Here is a 22,569-nt window from a genome sequence, read left to right as displayed (position 1 = left end):
CATTACTAGCATAGTGTGAGGTAACCACCAAAATGTTTCTCTAAAACTTATTTTGTTGATCTGCTAACTTTTTATATAGTTTGGACACCTACAATTTTAACTAAACCATGGTAACCCAGAGTTTTCTCCATCAGCTTTCTAAACTTCATGCAAGCAGTAATGTTGCAACACTGGATCACATTAGTGGAGCATTATGTAATCACAGAAAATATGGCATCTAACATGTAACATTAATACTTACTTTGAATAAAACCTATACATACCAAGTAACTATTTAAGGAGAGTAATGACTTAAGAGCTGAATGTCATTTTGATATCTACACCATACATTTAATACCTAATATTTAAGGAATTCTGAGTGCTTATATCTATGTCTGTGTTAGTGGATGCACATTAGTTTGTAGTGAACTCACTGATTACCAGCAGCATGATAGGAATTTCTGCTCTTCTGACAGCATTGGTAGCAGAACACCAATACTGACCACTGTCCACCATGCCATCTGTCTCTCTCACTGTCAAGTTGGACCAACCAACAGCTTGCTGAAGGTAGTACTTCTTGGGTTTGTCTACCACCTTTTGTTTTTTATTGTTATACCATGTGATCTCTGTGACTGCAGGGTAGTGTTTGCTCAGAATGCAGTCAAGCTGGACATCATTGCCTTCAAAGACTGAAACCACACTGTATCGAGTCGTTAAGACTGGTGCCTCTGGAAGTAAGCAGCATATGGAATGGTGCTATTTACTAGACTAATGTACAGATTAGGCAATAAAAAGATATCCAGAAAGATTTTTATATATATATATATATATATATATATATATATATATATATATATATATATATATATATATAGCTTCATAAATGTATTTTGGATTATAAATTAATGTAATATTAGCCAGATTCTGAGTCTGTTCAATAAACAAAGTTTTGAGGACCAGAGGAATATAGAGATGTTAACAACATGTTTATAGAAAAGTCTACTGTTATATAGCTTACTGTTCTTAATACTGTACACTATAGCACTGATATTAACCAAATTTGAGAAATATGATTATGAACAGTCCTCACCCAGCTTTATCACACATTGGCTACTCTCTTTGGCTAGTGGATGTTTGGCATGGCACACAAAGGATTTGCCACTGTAGTTTGCACTGGCGTGCAGAACCAGGATGTTGGAGTTCTCCTCAGATGTGCCCTGCATGTTCCCTGAGCTGGAGACCCACCACAGCAGAGCCCGAGGGAAACCCCCCTCCCAGGAGCAGGACAACATTAGGTACTCATAATTACTGCTGGAATTTGCAGAACACTTGGCCTCTCCATAGGGCAGCCCTAGAAGACAGAATATTTGTACTAAAGAATTTTAAAAGAGTTTTAAAAGGTGATTTGCAAATCTGAATATCTGATTCACATTAATGCCATAATTTATAAGTGATAAATCATGCCAGAACTAATGGGAAAATAGGGAAATTAGGGAAAAGGTCATGCAATTACATGTCCTGATGCTGCAGCTCTGGGTGATATTTAATGCAACATGTGAACCATAGCAGATAAATACAGAGTTGTTAGCAGTATGAGGCCCTGGCTGAATCTGAGTGATATTGATTTCCTTGGTGCTGTCTCCATTCTCGTATGGGGTCCACTTCAGGGTAGGTGGAGGGAATCCACCCACCCAGGAACAGGAAATGGCCAAGTCAGTGTAATTTCTCACTGGGAACATGGTACATGATGGAGCACCTTCTGGGGGATCTGGCAAAATGGATACAGAAAAAACATGGCAAATAATGTTAACTTGCTTACTAAATGCTAGGTTTAGTACACTAGTTTGAGTTTTTCAGCAAGTATAGTTCTTGCTACATAATTGCTTACATTCTCAAGCCACTTTTCTATCAAAAGGTCAGGTGACTTCTGTGTATTTAGTTGAAAGTGAGAGAAATATGAGGTTGTCATATGGATTCCATATAACAAATTGTAGAAATTGTCTTTTAGTGATAGTGTAGTCACTTTATTAGGTTAGAATATTGATATAATTGCACCCCATTTAACATAGCTCAACACCAATGTTTTGAGAATGTAGAAAGATATGTAATTGCTGCAGAGACATTCTTGGCATTTTTCTTGTAAGGCTGAAACTTGTAGCAAAGTTCATGCTAATGCTACAAACTGCAGTTTCAGCACCAAGCAACCATAACATCTGCAATGTCACCATGGCATAGTATACTGCTCTTACATAATCTTCTGTAAGCAAATATGCTTTCTTAACAACAAACCATGTTCCATAAAAGAGCTGGGGAAGTTAAAAAAAAAACAAAGGGTAGGTTTACAGGAGAGGACAGGGGCTCCCTAACAAAATCTCAACCAAACAATAAGGGTGGCAAAATGTAAGTACAAGGCAGACTGGAGCAAGACTTTGAACACTTCTCTGCTGTGTATTGTTCACATAAAGTCATTACTGAATTTAAAAAGACTTCAGAACTCACATCATCCTTCAAACTGGCTAAACAACAATGTATTTTATATTCACTTTGAAAGACAAAAGACATGTGCAATCTTCCATATCAGGAAATATCAGGAAAGAAGGGGAGCAGATGGAATTTCTAGAACACCAGGAAACCATATACTGCAATATGCCATAACATGAATATCAGTAAGGCAATGAGAACAGATGGAATTTCACCTGCTGCACTGATATACTGTGCAAGCCAACTAGACATTTTCAGCCACTTAATTGTTCATGTAAAGTATTCACATTCTTCAAGACCATTCTTCCAAAGAAAGTCAATATAACCAAGCAAAATGACAACAGGTCAATATCATCAATAGTCATGCAATAAATTATGAATGTAACATCAATAGTCATGAAATACTTTGATGGCCATGTTCAATCCAACACCCCTTCTTTGATTCACTACATTTGAAGTATTGAACAAACCACGCAGCAGCTTATGCAGTCAACCTGTGTCTACACTACCTACTTAATAATATGAATACTCCGGGCTCCTATGCCAGAGCCATGTTTATAGTCTTCCTGTCATATAGGAGGCAACTTATGCACATAGGACCTTACCTGTCAGAGCCCCTATCCATCAGCACTGGGGCTCCTCAAAGTTGGGTACCCTTATACCTGCTCTACTCATTGTATACCCATGAGTGCAACTCCATGGATCTTTCCATCACACTGACAAAACTTTTGCTGATATTACAACCCTACTAAAAGAAAATTAGCAAAAATGAAGAGACCACTTATAGGCTTATATCTGGCTACGTGGTGTACTGAAAATATAGAGCTCAACATGCAAAAAACAATAAAAATTGTAATAGATTTCTGTAAAAACCCAGTCTTCCATCTTGCCCTGAAAATCAACAAACGAGCAGTGAATAAGTTGGAGTCATTCATATTCATAGGCACTACCATCTCCACCAATTTCAAAGTGGACATAAACACAACAACCATCACCAAAAAGCTAATCAGCAAATGTTCTTTGTAATGAAGTTGCTCTCAACTGGTCCTGTCTTAGTTCTTCAGATCAACAATCAGAAATATCTTAGCCTCATCCATAGCTATGTGGTCCAGGTCAACCTCCTCCTGAACAAAGGCCAGACTGAAGCAGATCATGTGCACAGCAGAAGGCTGTCTAATCAAGAGGTGCATTACATCAGAGTCTTACATTGGAAGCAAGCTGAAGGAATCATCATGGACCCCACACACCCAGATAATCTGTTATTAAATGTGTCCCCTCTGGTAGGTGTTGGTACTCCATTGAAACTAGAACCACATGAAACCTGAACCTGAAAATGTTTCCCCCAATAGCAGTCAGCCTAGCAGTCATGCTAGCAGTTATCCTATACCTAGTGATTATCCCAGGATCTGTGACTTGGTTCTGCACCAGTACAGACCAATTTCTCAGAGTGCTAAGACTCAGAGCTGACAACTCGGCCCATCTAACCAGCAATATCTTTGGTCTATCTTGGCACTCATAATCTGTGTTTCTGAAGTCTAGACAGTAATTAATTAGAATGGCCTCGAGAGGGAAAACAAGCTGTTTGATCTCAGTAGACTCATGCAAGTGGTTTGTGGCAGCACTTACAGTAGACAGTGAGAGTGATGGTTTTCTTGGTGCGGGTGTTGAGGTTATCATTCTCAGCCAGACAATCATAGTTGCCTGTGTGCATTCTCATAATCCTGATAATTGTGAGCTGTGGCCCAGAAAAGATCTCAGAGTTGTTGTAGAGCCAAATATACCTGCTAGGAGGGTTAGAGGAGGCGTGGCATATGAGAGAAACATTTCCTTTCTCCAGGGCTGAGTAGCCATTTTCTGTTACTGAGTAGGCTGTGGTATCTAATTGAGGCAAGTCTGGACCATCTAAACACAAGAAAAAAAAAAAATTTAAATATCATAGCTAATATTTGAGTCTACTCATATTCAAAAAGATCATGATTGTGTTAACTATGACACAAGACCTTGTCCTTGAAAAAGATTTACTACTTGGCAAAATTACAGTGAATTTATGCAGAGAATTTGTGATCTAAGAGCTCCCACTCACATAAGACATCTAACCATATCTGCTCACTGCACTGCTGGTTGACCTCATTCCTGGCCAGGCATCTGTACCAGCCAGTGTGGTTGCGGGTGACGAAGGTGATGTTGAGCAGACTACTGTTGCTCTCAGCCAGTGTGGTGACCAGCCCACTGCGACTCTCCTGCTCCCATGTGTACTGAATGGGGCCTGTGCCATTCTTCAGATCACAGCGCATCCAGACTGTTGTTGCCTCTACTGGCGAAGACTCACTCACCAGAAAGTAAGGTTTGGACACTGCCACTGGCACTGTGACATGGTCAATGCTACTGATGTAGTAGCTGATTTTTAGCAGATGACACTATATATATATATATATATATATATATATATATATATATATATATATATATATATATATATATATATATATATATAGTAAATGGTTTACGGTGTTATATTATTTCTCACCTGGACTCTTTATTTCTGATGGATATCCTAAGGTGCGGTGATTGATGGCTGTGATGCGGAAAGCATATTTGCCAGTGGGATCCAGATTGTTGGCCTGATAGCTGCGGGTGCTGGGCTCCAGATCTACTGCCACTTTCTGCCACAGAGAAACAATGTCACTCCTCCCTACTGGTGCAGGGAGCGTCTGACTCTCAATGAAGAAGCCAGTAATGTCACCATCTGTCTGGATGAGCCACTCCACATTCACATTTGTTCGCTGACTGCTGCTGTATGTGATCTTACTGATGGTCACGTTTGGAGGCATCGGGTACCCTAAACCAGAGAGGCATTGCAATTTTAAACATTTGTATTATTATTATTATTTTGTTATACTTTTATTAATATAATGTTGTTATGCATTATTATGTTAGGTATTATGTTATATTTTTTCTGCGAATAAATATTTTACAACAGCTCAAAAAAACACTCAAAGATCACTGTTAAAATTACTTTACATGTGCAAATCTTCAGAGTGGGCCATATAAGATTTATACCACTTGTTAGTCTCAGAACTATACTATTACAATTTACGTAACATTTCTTCAGTGAATCAGTTGAGGTATAATGGTATGGTCACCATGAAATACTTGCCATTTCATGTGTGATACCAGGTAAATATTGTGGTATAATATGGGCATGTATGGTTGCTACCAGCTGATGGTTGCTGGTGAACGAATGGCAAATTTATGGTAAAACATTTAATCAGATATGGCCAAGTGCCTTAACACCCATGTAATGGAATAAGTTTGATAGGGAACATCCATCACCTGCTCTAAATTCAATATTCATATGTTAAAGATGAGAGTGAGAGTACATGCACTAACGTGAGTGTACAGGGCCTTGAAAAAGTATTCATACCCCTTGAAATTTTCCACATTTTTTCATGTTACACCTGCATCTTAAATGTATTTTTGGGGGATTTTATGTGATAAACAAACACAAAGTAGCAAGTAATTGTGAAGTAAAAATAAAATGATACATGGTTTTCAAATTTTTAATAAATAAAAATCTGGAAAGTGTGACGTGCATTTGCATTCAGCCCCCTGTACTCTGATACCCCTAAATAACATCCAGTATGACCAATTGCCTTCAAAGGTCACCAAATTAGCAAATAGAGTCCACCTGTGTGTAATTTATTCTCAGTATAACTACAGCTGTTTTGTGAAGACCTCAGAGGTTTGTTAGAGAACAATAGTAATCAAACAGCATCATGGAAACTAAGGAACACACCAGACAGGTCAGGGATAAAGTTGTGGAGAAATGTAAAGCAGGGTTAGGCTATAAAAAAAATCCCAAGATATGAACATCTCATGGAGCACTGTTCAATCCATCATCCGAAAATGGAAGGAGTATGGCACAACTGCAAACCTAACTGCCGTCCACCTAAACTGACAGCCCAGGCAAAGAGAGCACTACTTAGAGAAGCAGCCAAGAGACCCATAGTCACTCTGGAGGAGCTGCAGAGATCCACAGCTCAGATGGGACAATCTGTCCACTGGACAACTATTAGGCGTGTACTCCACATATCTGGCCTTTATGGAAGAATGACAAGAAGAAAGCCATTTTTAAAAGCAAGCCATAAGAAGTCTCCTTTGCAGTTTTCCACAAGCCATGTAGGGGACACAGCAAACATGTGGAAGAAGGTGCTCTGGTCAGATGAGACCAAAGTTTAACTTTTTGGCCTAAATGCAAAATGTGTGGCGGAAAACTAACACTGAACATCACTCTGAACACACCATCCCCACCTTTAAACACGGTGGTGCCAGAATCATGCTGTGGGGATGCTTTTCTTCAGCAGGGGCAGGGAAGCTGGTCAGAGTTGTTGGGAAGATGGATGGAGCTAAATACAGGGCAATCCTGGAGGAAAACCTGTTAGAGGCTACAAAATACTTGAGACTGGGGTGGAGGTTCACCTTCCAGCAGGACATCGACCCTAAAAATACAGCCAGAACTACAATGCTACAATGGTTTAGATCAAAGCACATTCATGTGTTAGAATGACCCAGTCAAAGTCCAGACCTAAATCCCATTTGAGAATCTGTGGCAAGACTTGACAATTTCTGTTCACAGACATTCTCTATGCAATCTGACTGAGCTTGAGCTATTTTGCAAAGAAGAATGGGCAAAAATGTCAGCCTGTAGATGTGCAAAGCTGGTAGAGACGTACCCCAAAAGACATGCAGCTGTCATTGCAGTGAAAGGTGGTCCCACAAACTATTGAGTCAGGGGGCTGAATACAAATGCACGCTATACGTTCCAGATTTTTATTTATAAAAAAATTTGAAAACCATGTATCATTTTCTTTTCACTTCACAATTACTTTCTACTTTGTGTTCGGTTATCACATAAAATCCCAATAAAATACATTTAAGTTTGTAGGTGTAACATGGAAAAAAAGTTGGAAAAAGTTCAAGGGGTATGAATACTTTTTCAAGGTCCTGTACATGCAGGGGCTGGTCAAAATAATGGAAACACCATATGAAAAGGACTTTTTTCCTAAACTCCAAAAGCAGCAATACAGCTGAGTTACATTAGATTAAATTCTAATTTGCAGTATGAGTGAGAAGAAATTTGATAAGCATTGTTTTGATATATACTCACTACCTACTTTATTAAAAGAAGCTACCTCACACCTACACTCACAGGAAACAGATGGATTACACCTACTATGTGTTTCTAATTAATCAAAAGTATTTTCAGTAAAGTTGGTGAGTCTATAAGGCAAACAAAGTTATCAACAAGCCAAATAGTAATTGGTACCAATGAAGATGCACTACCAAGTTGCAGATATATTAATCACAAAAAAAGCCAGACTCTTGTTCTATCTTCTCTGCAAGGTGAGCAAAACATTCTTGAGTACAGAAACAAAATACTCACTCATCACCAGCAGCATGATGGGGATCTCTGTTCCTCCGACAGCATTGGCAGCAGAGCACCAGTACTGGCCACTGTCCACCATAATGTCTGTTTCCCGCACAGTCAGGTTATACCAGGCTGCAGATTGCTGCAGGATGTACTTCTTGGGTATGTAACCCACATTCTTCCTTATGTTGTTGTACCAAATGACCCCTGAGACTGGAGGGTAGTGTTTGGCCAGAAAGCAGGTAAGTTGAACATCAGTGCCTTCAAAAACTGAAACCGTATTGCTCTGAGTCATTAATACCGGAGCATCTGGAAGGGATTATCATATAGCAATATATATCAGAATATCTGTCACTTGAATTCAACAAAGACTGCTAAAAAGAAAGAGAATAATGAGTAGATGTTTATAAAACAGTCCACTAGTCTATATTGTTCTCTGAACTGTAAACTAGTGTAATAATAGCAACCAAATGCTGACCCTTGTTGAGCAGGCCTTACCCAGATTTAACACACACTGCTTGCTCTCCTTAGCTAGTGGATGTTTGGCCTGACACACAAAGGCTTTGTCACTGTAGTTGCCACTGGAGGGCAGGAGCAGGATGTTGGAGTTCTCCTCAGATGTGCCCTGCATGTCCCCTGACCTGGAAACCCACCACAGCAGAGCCAGAGGGAAACCCCCCTCCCAGGAGCAGGACAGCATCAGGTACTCATTGTTATGGCTAGAATTTGCAGAGCATTGGGGTTCTCCATAAGGCAGCCCTAGGAAACAGGATGTATTCTACTGAAGGCTTGGGCAGTGGTAGCTCAATGGTTAATGCACTTGACTAGTAATCAAGGTTGCCAGTTCAACCACCCCCCCCCCCCCCAGGTTTCCACTGTTGGGTCCCCTTAATCCTCAATTGCTAAAGTTGTGTTCAGTTGTAATTTCCTTTGGATAAAAGGATAAAAGTGTCTTTTGGATAAAAATGTATAGGTAAGTTAGTTTTGTTTTTTTTAATCTTTTTGTCACAGCTCATTTTTTTTGTAACTTTATACATTGTGTTTAATGCAGGAATACTTCTCAAAGACATTAGATATGTCTTATTTTATCAAAAAAGCCATCAGATTTATGCCAAAGGATGGAAAGATAGAATAATGAATCAGGCATAGGACTAATCATAGAAATACATCTAGTCTAAATGGAGTAAAGCATTTAAATCTCTTTAATGTACATAATTTGCAACTGCCTGGCATGTGCTGCAAACCTACAAAAAGAGAGCGTGCTGAAGAATATTCTGCTCTAAATACAGCAGCAAATCTTTGAAAATCAACCTCTGCTTCCTCTCTGCACAATATTTGTTTACATCCTGGACAATATTTGTTTGCTTGATAAAATTATTGCTGTCACAGTTATAGTCGTAAGGCTTTTTTGCTCTCTTGTTCTATATCTGGATTATTAATTGTTTCATCAGTGAATAATTCAGAGGTCTGGTCTTATTTTTAAGCGAAGGTTAAAAATATAATTGAAAATACAGTATACTAACATGTACTGGCGCTACAGCTCTGGGTTATATTTAGGGCAATATGTGAACCATAGCAGAAGAATATAGAGTTGTTAGCCGTATCAGGGCCTGACTGAATCCAAGTCACATTAATGATTCCTGCTCTGTTGTCGCCATTCACATACGGACTCCAGTTCAGTGTAGCTGGAGGATATCCCCCAACCCAGGAACAGGAAAGGGCCAAGTCAGTGTAGTTGTTTACTGGATGGATGGAACAAGATGGGTTGCCATCTGGTGGATCTGTGATAACAAGATTACTGTGTCAAAGGAGAGGCAAGATGTTCTGCAAAGTAACATTCTTGAGCCTGATCTGAATGCAGATCAGATTAAGTGATTATAGTCCAATGCTTCTTATCTTAGTTTTTTGCAAAAACATGGACTGAAACTACTCTTTGAACATGGAAGACAAAATGGCTTGTTGGCGCACTCACAGTATATGGTGAGAGTTATGGTTTTCTTAGAGCAGGTGTTGAGGAATGTGTTCTTAGCAGTACAGCCATATTTGCCTGTATGCATGCGCAGGATCTTGGTGATGGTGAGCTCTGGTCCAGAATAGATCTCTGAGTTGTTGTAAAACCAGATGTACTGGCTAGGAGGGTTAGAGGAGGCCTGGCACATCAGGGAAACATTCCCTTTCTCAAGGGCTGAGTAACCATTCTCTGTTATGGAGTAGGCTGTGACATCTATGTGAGGCAGGTCTGGTCCAACTAAACAAATAAGACCAAGGAAAACATGCTGAAAATAAAGTCATAAAATGATCTAGCCCACTTTAGTGCTTCCAAAATTAAATTTTAAACAATAGCTAATTTACATCTCATAATACACAGGTTGTGCTAAGGGCCATGTAATAATTTTAGGCATGTTTGAATTGATAGAAGAATTGTATTAGCTTTATGTTTGGAACAGAACTTGTGATGCCACCCATGTGACCCAGATGAGCCAAATCAATTACTTTGCAACCTGTAAAATTACTTTTAATATTGAAGATTTGTCATTGGATCAAAATTGTACAGTAAAAACCTAGCTTAACACACCTGCTTAGGTATTCTGAAAGAAGGTATGGCAAACTAGGGAGCACACTAGGTAAAACAATTTTGAATCAAGAGTTTAGCTGGTCTAATCATGAGCTTTTGATAAACTTCTGGAAAGCATATGTTTGGTTAATTAAGATAAGAAAGCAGAAACCACATAGTCATCAAAAGCCCTTTGTGAAGGTCTTCTGCAGAGGGCAACAGAAATTTTTATGACTCCCACTCACATAAGACATCTAACCAGATCTGGTTACTGCACTGCTGGTTGACCTCATTCCTGGCCAGGCATCTGTACCAGCCGGTGTGGTTGCGGGTGACCCAGGTGATGTTGAGCAGACTGCTGTTGCTCTCAGCCAATGTGGTGACCAGCCCATTGCGACTCTCGTGCTCCCATGTGTACTGAATTGGGCCTGTGCCATTCTCCGGACTACAGTGCATCAAGAATGATAAACCTTCCACTGCTGATGACTCACCCAACAAAATATTGGGTTTGGACACTGGCACTATAGGGCATGCCATGGAAAAAACAAAAATGACATGTAAAAACTGAATGTGTATTGTTTAGTACTTCATCTAATCTATTATAATGTCAATTTTAAAGTATAATAATATATATTTGCCATTTGTTGTTTAACAAACTCTAGCACTGATTGTTTATAGCACTTATCATTGTTTACGATAGACCTTATGTATTTATACTTCTAGGTATCAGCATTCATCCCTGTATTCTACAGTATTCTAGTTCATTGGTATGTTTGATTCTAACCTACTGTACTGTACTAGGATATATTCTATCAGTAAATGACAAAGCACTTTTGTAAGTCGCTCTGGATAAGAGCATCTGCTAAATGCCATAAATGTAAATTTAAATATTATTCTATTTAAGCTTTATGCCAACAAATAACAGTTAACCGAGGCAGTAGATAACATTGAAACACTAATTAATTTTATTACTTTTATGCTTCTTGAGCCACACGCCATCATACATGGTACGTTTTCTAGAACTATGCTGTCAGTTCTCACAGCTGATCTGAGCACTTGTCACTAACCTAGAACCCGTAGATACACATAGTAGTAATAGAATCTGGCTCCTTCCGCGGTGTCATACAGGGCCTGGCAGGTGTATAGGCCTTCTGCAGTTACAGAAAGCTTCTCAATGGACAGAGATGCACTGTTAGTGGAGACATTCAGGTAACCCAAATTTTCCGCCAGTTGCTGCAGCTTCGGACCCTTGCCAAAGTTATACACCACGGCTTGAATTTTGTTTGTGCCTGGTTTGGTGAAGCTCCAAATATAAACATCAGGGAGAGCGGTGCCACATTCCAGGGTTACTCTATGTTCCACCACTTCACTGGTCCTGGATTCTCTGTACACCACTCCACCAGGGTCTGAGATCTCAACCCCTAAAAGCACAATACTGAAATGCACTTATCAAGATATGCACACCAATCTCACATTAGCAGTGGTTAAGACCCAGTCATCAATACTCAAGTCACCAGTGAGACCAAATCTTTATCACAGTGCAGTTTTTATACTATTGGACAGGGAACATGCTATTTGTCGACTACAGTTCAGCATTTAACAATATCATCCCCTCCCTACTCACTACTAAGTTGGGGGATCTAGGACTGCATACATCCCTGTGCGACTGGATCTCCAACTTCCTAACAGACAGACCACAATCAGTACGGGTGGGCAACTGCGCCTCATCCACCCTCACCCTCAGCACTGGAGCTCCTCAGGGTTGTGTCCTAAGCCCCCTGCTCTACTCACTGTACACCTATGACTGCACAGCCACTTCCAGCTCTAACATCATTGTCAAGTTTGCTGACGACACCGTTGTCATGGGTCTGATCTTGGACAACGACGAGAGGGCCAACTGGAGGACATTAAACACCTGGAAAACTGGTGCCAGGAAAATAATCTCCTCCTAAACGTCAGTAAGACAAAGGAGCTGATCGTGGATTGCAGCAAGAAGCAGGAGCGGCACTACAAAACCATCTACTACAAGCGGTGCCAGACCAAGGCCAGGAAAATTGTGAAGGACCCCACCCATCCCAACAATAGACTCTTCTCTCTGTTGAGATCAGGGAGGAGCTTCCGCTCCCTGAAGACCAAGACAGAGAGGCTGAAGAGGAGCTTCTTCTCACAGGCCATTCTGGCCCTGAATCAGGGAAACTGATAAACTGTGGGGACCACCACCACCATGTAACATAACTGTATATCTGTACAGCTGTATATATAGATTTATACTCAATTACCTTGTTACACAACAACTGTAGATATGTTATTATACAAAATGGATCTGTACATTCTGTAGATTGTGTACATATATACCCAACCATATTATACCTGCACTGTACATTCTGTAAATTGTGTACATATATACCCAACCATATACATTGTACATTGTGTATATAATCATAATATACATATATTGTACATACATTGTTAATATATTTTGTACATACATAGAGTATATATATTTATCTTGCATATCTACATTTTTCTCTATGCACCCCTGTTTCCTTTCCTCAGTTTGGACAGAGCACTCTCCACCATTTCACTGCGAGTTATATTGTGTATGACTATGTATGTGACGAATAAACCGAACTTGAACTTGAAACAATTTCTATTCCCTTGGCTCTGTACTTCTGTCCACTGAATTAAAAAAGAGGCAATGAAATAAAAGTGCATAGTTTTAATTTAAGGGTATTTAAAACTATTTGGATAAACTATAGGAATTACTGTCCATTTTATTGACAGTCTCCCCATTTTAGACAAACATAATTAATTGAAGGTATGAATATAATCCTAAAGAAATTTTAGTGTTTAGTTTTTATTCGCAAACCCTTGGAAGTCAATGACTGCCTGAATCCTGTAACCCGTAGACATCACCATGCTGTGTATCACCCCTGGCGATGCTGTAGCAGGCCTTTGATGCAGCCATTATCTGTTCCTGTTTGTTTGTTGGCCTTTTTCTGCCAGTCTTGCATTCAGTGGGCAAACTTCATGCTAAATGAAAAGTTGTGTGAATGCTTTTGTCAGAGAACATCTCACTTTGGATCTATGCAGTTAAGCTGGTTCTTTAACACTTTAGAATGCACCTGCTGTTGGTCACAATATCAATTAAGATAAACCTTATTTGCCACTGCTATCACATTGTAGTAGCTCAGATGGTATGATTTGTGTCATAAGCATACTTGTTTTTTGTCCACACTCACTGCTTACAATTATTCTGGTACAGGTTAATTATCTATTCATAAGACTTACTCCCAAATCTCAAAAAGACTTAAATGTATTTTTATCAAACTAACACAGTCCTTCTAATTTTGGGGTCTGGTGGTAAACCCTCTGAGGTCATGAGGATGCATTCTCTTTATGATGGGCTTTGACACATGCCTAGCCTATTTCTCAGTCTTTCCATATTGGTGTTCTAGCCTGTTTGCTATTACTAGGCTTACCAGTACATTTCTGCTTCTTAACAATGGATCGCATAGTTGATTTTAACACCTAATGTTCTCACTATACTGCTGATTAATTTGTTCACAACCTTATGTTCATTATTCATTTTTCCAGCCTTATGTTGGCGAGTTTTACTGGCAGCAATACCTGTTTTGTCTACTTGAGAGCCAACAGACTGCAGATGTGACAGTAACTCTACATAAATGACAAATCTTTTCATCTGGCCCATATTATTTAACCGTACACCTATAAGTGTCTTTAATTTAAAATATTTTTAATATAAAGAGGTCATGTGAAATGATCGGCATCAATATTCAACATGTAGAGTGTCTGAAATAATAGTGGCACTGCTTATCATGCTTGTCACTCAAATGTCAAACTTGCATCTACAACACTACAAAAAGCAGCTGAATCTGTAGTCCTGTCTTTTATTCTAAGAAACTAAAATCTATTTTGTGTCCAAGCTATTTTTTCTAAATTTGTAAATGAGTCATTGTTTATTATATGACACAATTCAAGAAATGTCTGAAAGAAAAATCTTTTTGTAAAGGCATGACTGAACTCTGCATTCAATCAGAGATCTATGACCTCTTACCTTGCAGGAGAGGGAGTAGAAAAACAGTTAGGGGTAAATTAAACAATCTTAACAGTCTGAGTGCCATGGTGACATGACACCTGTGGATCCACTGCCTTGTCTCAGATAGAATGGAATCACTGGAAAAGTTGTTTAAAAATGACTTCTTAGAAGCAGGTGAAACATCCAAGCATGTCCAAGTATCCAGGTAGTGTACACAGTGGAGCTGTGTGGGAACTGATCTATATCTAGCTGAATTGATATAAATAATTGATTGATTCTCATTTCTGCACACAGGAATACAACCAGGGTTTAGGATGACATGATGATGCCTCGTCAATTATTGAGAACCAGGGGCCAGCATGGTCATTCTACCATTCCATTATACACAACAGTCAGGAAACATATTTAATATTATAACTCATGTAACATAATTTTATATAAGTGCTAGAATAATTTTGGCTCAAAATAATTTAAAATGTATTTCTTTTTAATAATACAGGATATATTTACTTCCAGTTGTGTTTCCTCCAAAAGTGATGTCAGTTTCAGATGTTTTTGAAAGATATGGAGGAATAAATTGCATAACAACCTCAGCCTTCAGTATTGTCTGTGCTTACAAGATTTGTGGAGAATGACATATATACCATATATTTTATATGCAAGACACAGAATATTAATTTATTAAGATTATACAAATATTTAGTCCTGTAGACCTGTAAGTAAGGACCCCTCTGTGCTGGTGTCCAGGTGCCTGTTTTATATACATTTCTCATTTTGGTTAGTGTCAAGATGGCTGAAGATTGATCAAATCCATTTCATGACTAAGCTTTGAATGGGTTATGGTGGAAGCCATGTTTATACTGTACTTGACATAAATAAAAAAAACCACCAAGGTTTACTATACCCGATACAATATCATTTACAATAGTTACAGACCATTACAGAGTAGATAACAAGCTGGGTTGTATATTATTTTGGTGGGAAACATTCCAATTCTCATGAAAACTATTTTATTCTTTATAACATTTACCTTATGGAATGTAAACCCATGTCTCAGAGGTTGATATTGTTTTGATACTGAGGTCAAAAATGAAGACATCACTTGAACATTTCTTGTGTAACTGCAATCTCCTACTTCTTTCTTTTTTGTGGGGGAATCTGCTGCTAAAGACAGTTTAAACTGTGATTGTTTTTTTTAATGCTTAAAATATTTTCTTTTTAATTCAAAGTCTATTTGATATACCTGTATGTACTGCCATCTGTGAATATTGTTGCATGTGAGTCATATTGCATTGTAATCTTGAAACCTTCAGTGTCAAAGTAGTAATGTAGCTTTGCTAGTGAGTTGCTATCCTTAGCCTTTAACTCTTGTATTTTAGGATTTTAGGAAATACATTAAAAATATTTAGGATATTTTGATTCAGCAGGAATGACTGTATAAAATTACTATTACCCCCTTTACTGTGTTACCCTCTCAAAGTTGTACTCATAAACTGTTCATTAAGATTTGCATTGTATTATAAGGTCCAGCTTGAGGCAATGGCCATAATGGTCATTTGGGTTGGTTAATCTCTGCTGACATGTCTGTGGGCATTGCAGTGGGTCTTGGCAATGTTGTAGGTGTTCCTGAAGAAGATTTAAAATAATAATAATATGATTAAAATGAAAACGATGAATGATTTCTATGTCCTTCATGTTTCTGTTTGAGAGGCTAAAAAACTGCATATGCTCCTCATACCTAGGCTTCACTGACCTCTGACTTCCTCTCTTTCTGCTCTGCCAGCAACCTCATTCTCAGGGAAGTTGATGTTTTCTCTGGATTGGCTGTTCTGCCTGAGAGATCACAAATACTTCAGGATAGATATGCTTTGAAAAAAACACCTCAGCCCGTTTATTTGTACTAGATGCATTGTAGAAATATAAACAAAGTTTTATTTTAGCCATACTTACCTGCCGAATATCATGTCATGAAGACCTGCAAGTAAATATTACAAATCCATATTAATGTATGAAGTGAAAATGATGGTGTTATTTATATTTCAGTGTGGCATGGGGGCAGTCACGTGGGATGTTGTTGCGGTTCCTCACCACATACAGGAAGAGCAGAACAGTAGGTATTGTTGCCACAAGCATGCCTCCAATGGCTGCTCGAATAACAGCAGGATAGGCCCTGAAGGGTGGCTTAGCTGGAGGACAGCAGAAGTATTTCTGTATTTTTATTGTGGTCTTGCTGTGAAGTATAGCTTTGTCTTCTGAGTTTGGTTGTACAATACACAGCATATATCTGTAGTGTGAAACTGAAGCCCAAATGACTCATTTGTAATGGGTGACTATGGGACCTCACCTGATTTATTCCTCCTTACATAAATGTTTTGGTTTTTTATTATTTTACACAAATATGTTTTGTTTTTGTTTTATTATCTAGTATGAGCTTTGCCTAAATACAAAAAAAAAAAAAAAAATTAAAAACAATTCTGATGTTGTAAAGTTCTGTTGAAAGATCCATTTTTGGTTCAACTTCAGCTTTTTTTATTGTGTTCATTTTATTATTGCCTTGAAAGGTACACTGTGGTATTGACAACTGACTACATGATAGCAAATGCTCACACCACAAAGCAGAAAGTCAGGTCCAAATTCTGAAAGGGTGTAACATTATGCTCACCTTCCTGATCACATGGTATGGCCCACCACGTGCAGTGGGAGTTCACTATTGACTGTTTATTGTGTCTTGTAACTGCGCCCCTTGTTAGCACATGCCTGCACCCGATTCATTATGTCATGCATGTATGTATTCAAACCCCCGTGTGTGTGTGTGTGTGTGTGTGTGTGTGTGTGTGTGTGTGTGTGTCATTATTTGTGTTAGATGTTCATATACATGTTCTCGTTAGCGTGCATATTGTTCACTGGACAGTTATGTGATTGCCATTAATGCTTATTGTTTCTTTGTGTCTTGTGTTGTTAAATGGCTATGTCAAGAGGTCTGTGCATCCTGCTCCTTGCCCTACGTCACTCGAGCCATCAAAAAAGGTTCTTAAAACAATAGGGTTCAGTGTGTCCACTTGTCAACAGAACCTGTTTTTTGACAGAGCAAAAGTGTAATCAAATTACACATTTTTAAAATGGCTTCTGTGCTAACTGCCTACATTAGTCTACACAATAAAACTGATAAGAACACAACAAACCATGTAAAAACAAAGTAATTTATATATAGTACAAAAAAAAATGTAAAAATAAAAATTGATAATAGGTAGAAAGTTTAAATTCTTAAAGGCTGTTCATCTAGAATGATGAAACCCAGCACAATACTGTGTAGTTATATTACATTGCAACAATACTGTAAGACTGACTGTACCATTGATTAGATATATAAAACTATAATTAATAGTATAGTTGCACTGTCACCATGTTACCCTGTGCACTTCCAATGATTAATATCACTTCAGAAAATGGTAAATTTTCAGGATACAATCATATCAAAAACAGTCCTAGACAAAAGATAGATCTTGTAGTGCAATTTTGTTAGTTAGTTTTTTTTGTTTTTTTTTACTGTTCCCACCTGGGCTCTTAACCTCTGAGGGATGTCCCATGGTGCGGCAATTGACAGCTGTGATACGAAAAGCATATGTGGCAGTGGGATCAAGATTGTTGATCTGGTAGTTGCGGGTGCTGGGCTCCAGATCTACTGCTACTTTCTGCTACAGAGAGACAATGTCACTCCTCTCTACAGGTGTAGGGAGCCTCTGACTCTTAATAAAGAAGCCAGTGATGTCACCATCTGCCTTGATGAGCCACTCCATATTCACGTCTGTCCGCTGACGGTTGTTGTAAATGATCTTACTGATGGTCACATTTGGAGGCAATGGGTTCCCTGAATAAAAAAAGCAGTAAAAGTTAGTCATGATTATCTCAAGTAAGCATTTTCTAGATTTCAGAGCATTGCAGAATCCCTTTTGTAAGAGCATCTACCTATGCTATACGTCACATTGTGTTTTTTGTTGTTTTTCAACTTACTAATCACTAGCAATAAGACAGCTAGGTCTGCTCGTCCAATAGCATTGATAGTGGAACAAAAATAAAAACCATTGTCCACTTTGCTGTCTGTTTCCCGCACAGTCAGGTTTGACCAGGCTCCAGCTTGCTGCAGGATGTACTTCTTGGTTATGTAACCTACATTCTGCCTTAGGTTGTTGTACCAGGTGATCTCTGTGGCAGGAGGGTTAGTTTTACCCAGCATCCAGGAGAGCTGCACATCATTACCCTCAAAAACAGAAACCATGCTGAGCTGAGTCATCAACACTGGTGTCTCTGGAAGAAGAATACAAATGGGAATTCACTGCGTCATATAATATTGAATAATATGAATGTTTCATTTACACTGCTCCATACAACCTTAGATAATATGAGAAAAATTGCAGATCAGCTTTAGTTTCTATGTTCTGCACCATTAAAACTGTTTAATCCATTTAATCTGTCATATAGCATAAAAAATCTTTAGCACAAAAGACACCTCATGATTACTAACATCTATGAAATTAATCTGCATTAATATTCATTAATAAATGTTTAATGTATAGATTTTTGCTAAATGTTTTTTATTTTGTTTAATTTCTACAATTATTCAGTTGTAAATTTTGTTTATAAGGTCAAGCAAGCCATAGCAAAGGCAGAAGGCATTGTGATGGAGACTCTCACCCCCCTGAAAGAGAGGTTAGTATTATGGAGACCATCACCCCTGAAATAGAGGGCAGTCTGATGGAGACCATCACCCCTCCTTAAAGAGAGAGAAGTGTGATGGAGACCGTTAGCCCACTGAAAGAGGGTAGTATGATGGAGACCATCACCCCCCAGAAGGAGAGGTTAGTGTGATGGAGAGTCAGTGTTTGGCTGGGTGGTGAGTGCACGTTTGAGCCCTGAATGACAGTGGGGTTGAAGCCAGGACTTGTTTCTGCCCCCTGCCTTTGCTACACCAGAAAACAACAATATTCATATTGCTTGTGATTTACTTACTTTTTTGCAGTAATGTCAGATTCTATATAAAATGATAGTAAGTAAAAGTTCCTTCTAATGGGCAGGTTAATAAAAAGTCCTTACCCAGTTTTAATACACACTGCTTGCTCTCCTTAGCTAGTGGATGTTTGGCATGGCACACAAAGGTTTTGCCACTGTATGTTGCACTGGAGAGCAGAACCTGGGTGTTGGAGTTCTCTTCAGATGTGCCCTGCATGTCCCCTGAGCTGGAGACCCACCACAGTAGAGTCCGAGGGAAACCACCCTCCCAGGAGCAGGACAGTATCAGGTACTCATTATTACTGCTGGAATTTGCAGAACACTGGGGCAGCTCCATAGGGCAGCCCTGGAATCCACAAGATATTAAGAGTTGAGTTTAATAAGATATATGTAGTGAAATCTGAAATCTTTCAACAGCTTTATTTTCTTTTTTCAAAAAGTTTAGAACGCAAGGTATGTTAACCAAGTCTGTTCACCTAAAGGAGGAGCTCTGCATTCACAGACACAGAGGCCAAAGCACTTTTACGTTATCAGAAAAGCATCCGTCCCAGGCCGTTGTTCAGCTTTGCAAGCAAGCTAATGGGTTTTTTGAAAAAGAAAAAACATCCATAAACAAACCACACAAATTATGCCTGAGTGCTCTATTACCTGGAAGTCATCAGATGGTTTCTTTATAGAAGAAGGCTTCTGGCAGGCTAGAGAAGGGCTGTTTCTGTTAAGAATAAAGTAAGGGGCAGGTTCAAAAGAGCCTCAGGGTCATCAGTCCCCAAATTTCAGCAAAAAAAAAAACTTTTACTGTGAAAAAGAAAAATAAGACCTAGTGAAAACACCACACTGTTCATATGATACCTGTGTTTGTGTTTTAAAATGTATGACTCCAAAGATGTAATTTTGATAATATTACAGAAACAATTCAGTGTAGTTTCTTGCTTTTAACAAAATAAATATCATCCCTTAAAGATAAAAAACATTAAATCCTTTAATTGTAAATGTGTTTTGAGCATACGTGTAGTGTCAGAGCTACCACAATATTTTTCATTGAAGTTATGGGTACCTACAAGTCACTGTTGGCCTCTTTTTGTTTGTTCTGCTGCTGCTTTTTGACCAAGAATGCAATGCCAAGGATACTGAGGATCACACCCAGGGCAACCAAGCACCCAAGGACTCCCAGCACCCTCTCTAATGCGTTGACTGGTAGTGGGTTCTCTGTAGAAAACAAAAAATGCTTGGAGTTTGCATAACACCATTTTCATGCACAATTCCCATCATATGGTAGACAAAAAATAAACCAAGTCTTTAAATCCAGAATTAATTAATGTACTATTATTCTATGTTGTGGTTAAGCCAACATGACAAAGGACACATGCATTTCCTTTTGGAAAATGTCTCCTTATTTTGTGCCAACTCATCCCCGAAATTGAGCATTCATGTGAGTTTTTCCATAGGTTATTGTGTACATAATACAACTGTGTTGTCAGACCAAACCATTGAAAGCCTGTCTAAATCAAGAATGCTGCAATGCATTTAGAAAGACAATAGTTGAAGGCACAGTGCTTCCAGCCAGAACTAAATGGCTTCCAGCCACAGAAGAAAAAGTCTAAAGCGGTGTATAACACATCTGCTAAATATGAAATTCATAGACTTTCAGAAATGAAAATCGCCTGTCAGAAATACTTCTTTATAAACTTCCTAATAGTGCTTACCACAATTTAAAATAGCCAGAACAGAAAGGTATTATAGAAAGGTATTATAGAAAAGTATCCCGATTGTTGGAACTTTTATTGTATTTTATATGCTGATTAAACTAAATATGAGCGCATAACATTTACAAACAAGAACAGAGGTATCCATTAATATCCATTAATATTAATATCCATCTAAAAAAAGTTTATAAAACAATTTTGTAAATAGCTCTATATTTAGCCACAACATGCACTCGTTGTTCTAGATGTTTTACTATAACTTTTATGACATCCAGATCCACCATCCAGATCGACTAAAGACCACTGGCACAAGCAGGTCTTATATGTACTATAGTTTTTAGGTTTTTAGGTAATAAACTATCCCTTAAGCATAGACATTAACCATAAAATTCCAGAAAATATGTCTCTTCCTGTCATTTTGTAGAACATGCTTAATTTTTAAGTACAATTTTTGGCACAATTAATCATAAATATAGCATGGACAGCACCCAACTGAGGAAGAAAAATAATAAATAAACAATGCTTACCCAAATTCTAACAATTATTAATTCCAAACACTGATACAGTACAAGATATTTTCCTTCAAAATGCTAATACAAATAAATAAACAGTATATTAAAAGTCCAAAGCAGCATGTACATGACTTTTTTTAAACATCAGGTGCAGTGACTGAGGTTTATAAATACTTGCTACTTATAAATACTTATAAATATTTGGCCTACGTATAGAATTTATTAACTGAACATGTTGATTTGGAAATGACTACTTGAATTACTAAGCCTTACTGATCTTTGAAAATTAAACAAACCGAACATTTTCACAGCTATTACATATGATGTAATTTGTCTGTTTTGAATGTTTATAATGATGATTAGAATCACATCTGTAGCCTTTGAACAAATTTCACAAAGATGACAATAATTATATTGCCAAAAATGTATGACAGACTTTAAACAGCACTAGATAAATAAAACCAAAAATAAACAAACAAAAAACCATCATCAGTTAACAATTAAAACAATTAATTTTAGCAAATAACATTTCAAATCCCAATAAGTCTGCCTTCAGGTCAAGGTATAGTACTACAATGCAATCAGAAGTGGATTAATCTGGGATTGGATTTATAAAAAATCTCTTAGATTAAAGTCCTGTCCAATGCCAAGAAAAACATGGCTGACTGTTCATATGACCCATTTGAAAGGATTGAAAAACAGTAGAATGATTTATCCCTGCCACTAACTGCATCAAGGTTGATCTCCTTCGGATACTGCAATGTGATATCCCAATGTGATTATGCCAGTGTCTCTATTATACACATGTGCAAATACATGACCTCACTACTGAACAGCTTCCAGCT

The 22,569-nt window shown here is 38.2% G+C and overlaps 1 protein-coding gene and 1 pseudogene across 1 annotated transcript; both read right to left on the bottom strand.

Moving 5' to 3' along the window:
• Positions 1 to 393: 393 nt before the first annotated feature.
• Positions 394 to 10,898, bottom strand: LOC113575029 (V-set and immunoglobulin domain-containing protein 10-like 2). Its single transcript, XM_035527129.1, has 11 exons — positions 10,688 to 10,898; positions 9,861 to 10,136; positions 9,555 to 9,669; positions 8,387 to 8,607; positions 7,904 to 8,197; positions 4,988 to 5,299; positions 4,544 to 4,825; positions 4,087 to 4,362; positions 1,541 to 1,747; positions 1,070 to 1,330; positions 394 to 707 (listed from the first exon to the last, which is right to left on the bottom strand). The coding sequence occupies exons 1-11, from the start codon at positions 10,896 to 10,898 to the stop codon at positions 394 to 396; spliced, it is 2,769 nt and encodes a 922-aa protein (XP_035383022.1).
• Positions 10,899 to 11,504: 606 nt separating this feature from the next.
• On the bottom strand, positions 11,505 to 20,918 carry LOC113575037 (annotated as a pseudogene).
• Positions 20,919 to 22,569: the final 1,651 nt, after the last annotated feature.

This window comes from Electrophorus electricus, chromosome 6, assembly GCF_013358815.1.
Source record: "Electrophorus electricus isolate fEleEle1 chromosome 6, fEleEle1.pri, whole genome shotgun sequence".
Lineage (NCBI taxonomy): Eukaryota > Metazoa > Chordata > Actinopteri > Gymnotiformes > Gymnotidae > Electrophorus > Electrophorus electricus.
This window is presented reverse-complemented; position numbering and strand designations above follow the sequence as displayed.

Coding starts and splice junctions, on each gene's coding strand:
- LOC113575029 (XM_035527129.1), bottom strand. CDS start 10,898: ATGCACTGTAGTCCGGAGAATGGCACAGGCCCAATTCAGTACACATGG. Junction 8,608..9,554: donor GCTACACTGAACTGGAGTCC/GTATGTGAATGG, acceptor TGCAAATTCTAG/CCATAACAATGAGTACCTGA. Junction 1,748..4,086: donor CATCACTCTCACTGTCTACT/GTAAGTGCTGCC, acceptor CCATTTTGCCAG/ATCCCCCAGAAGGTGCTCCA.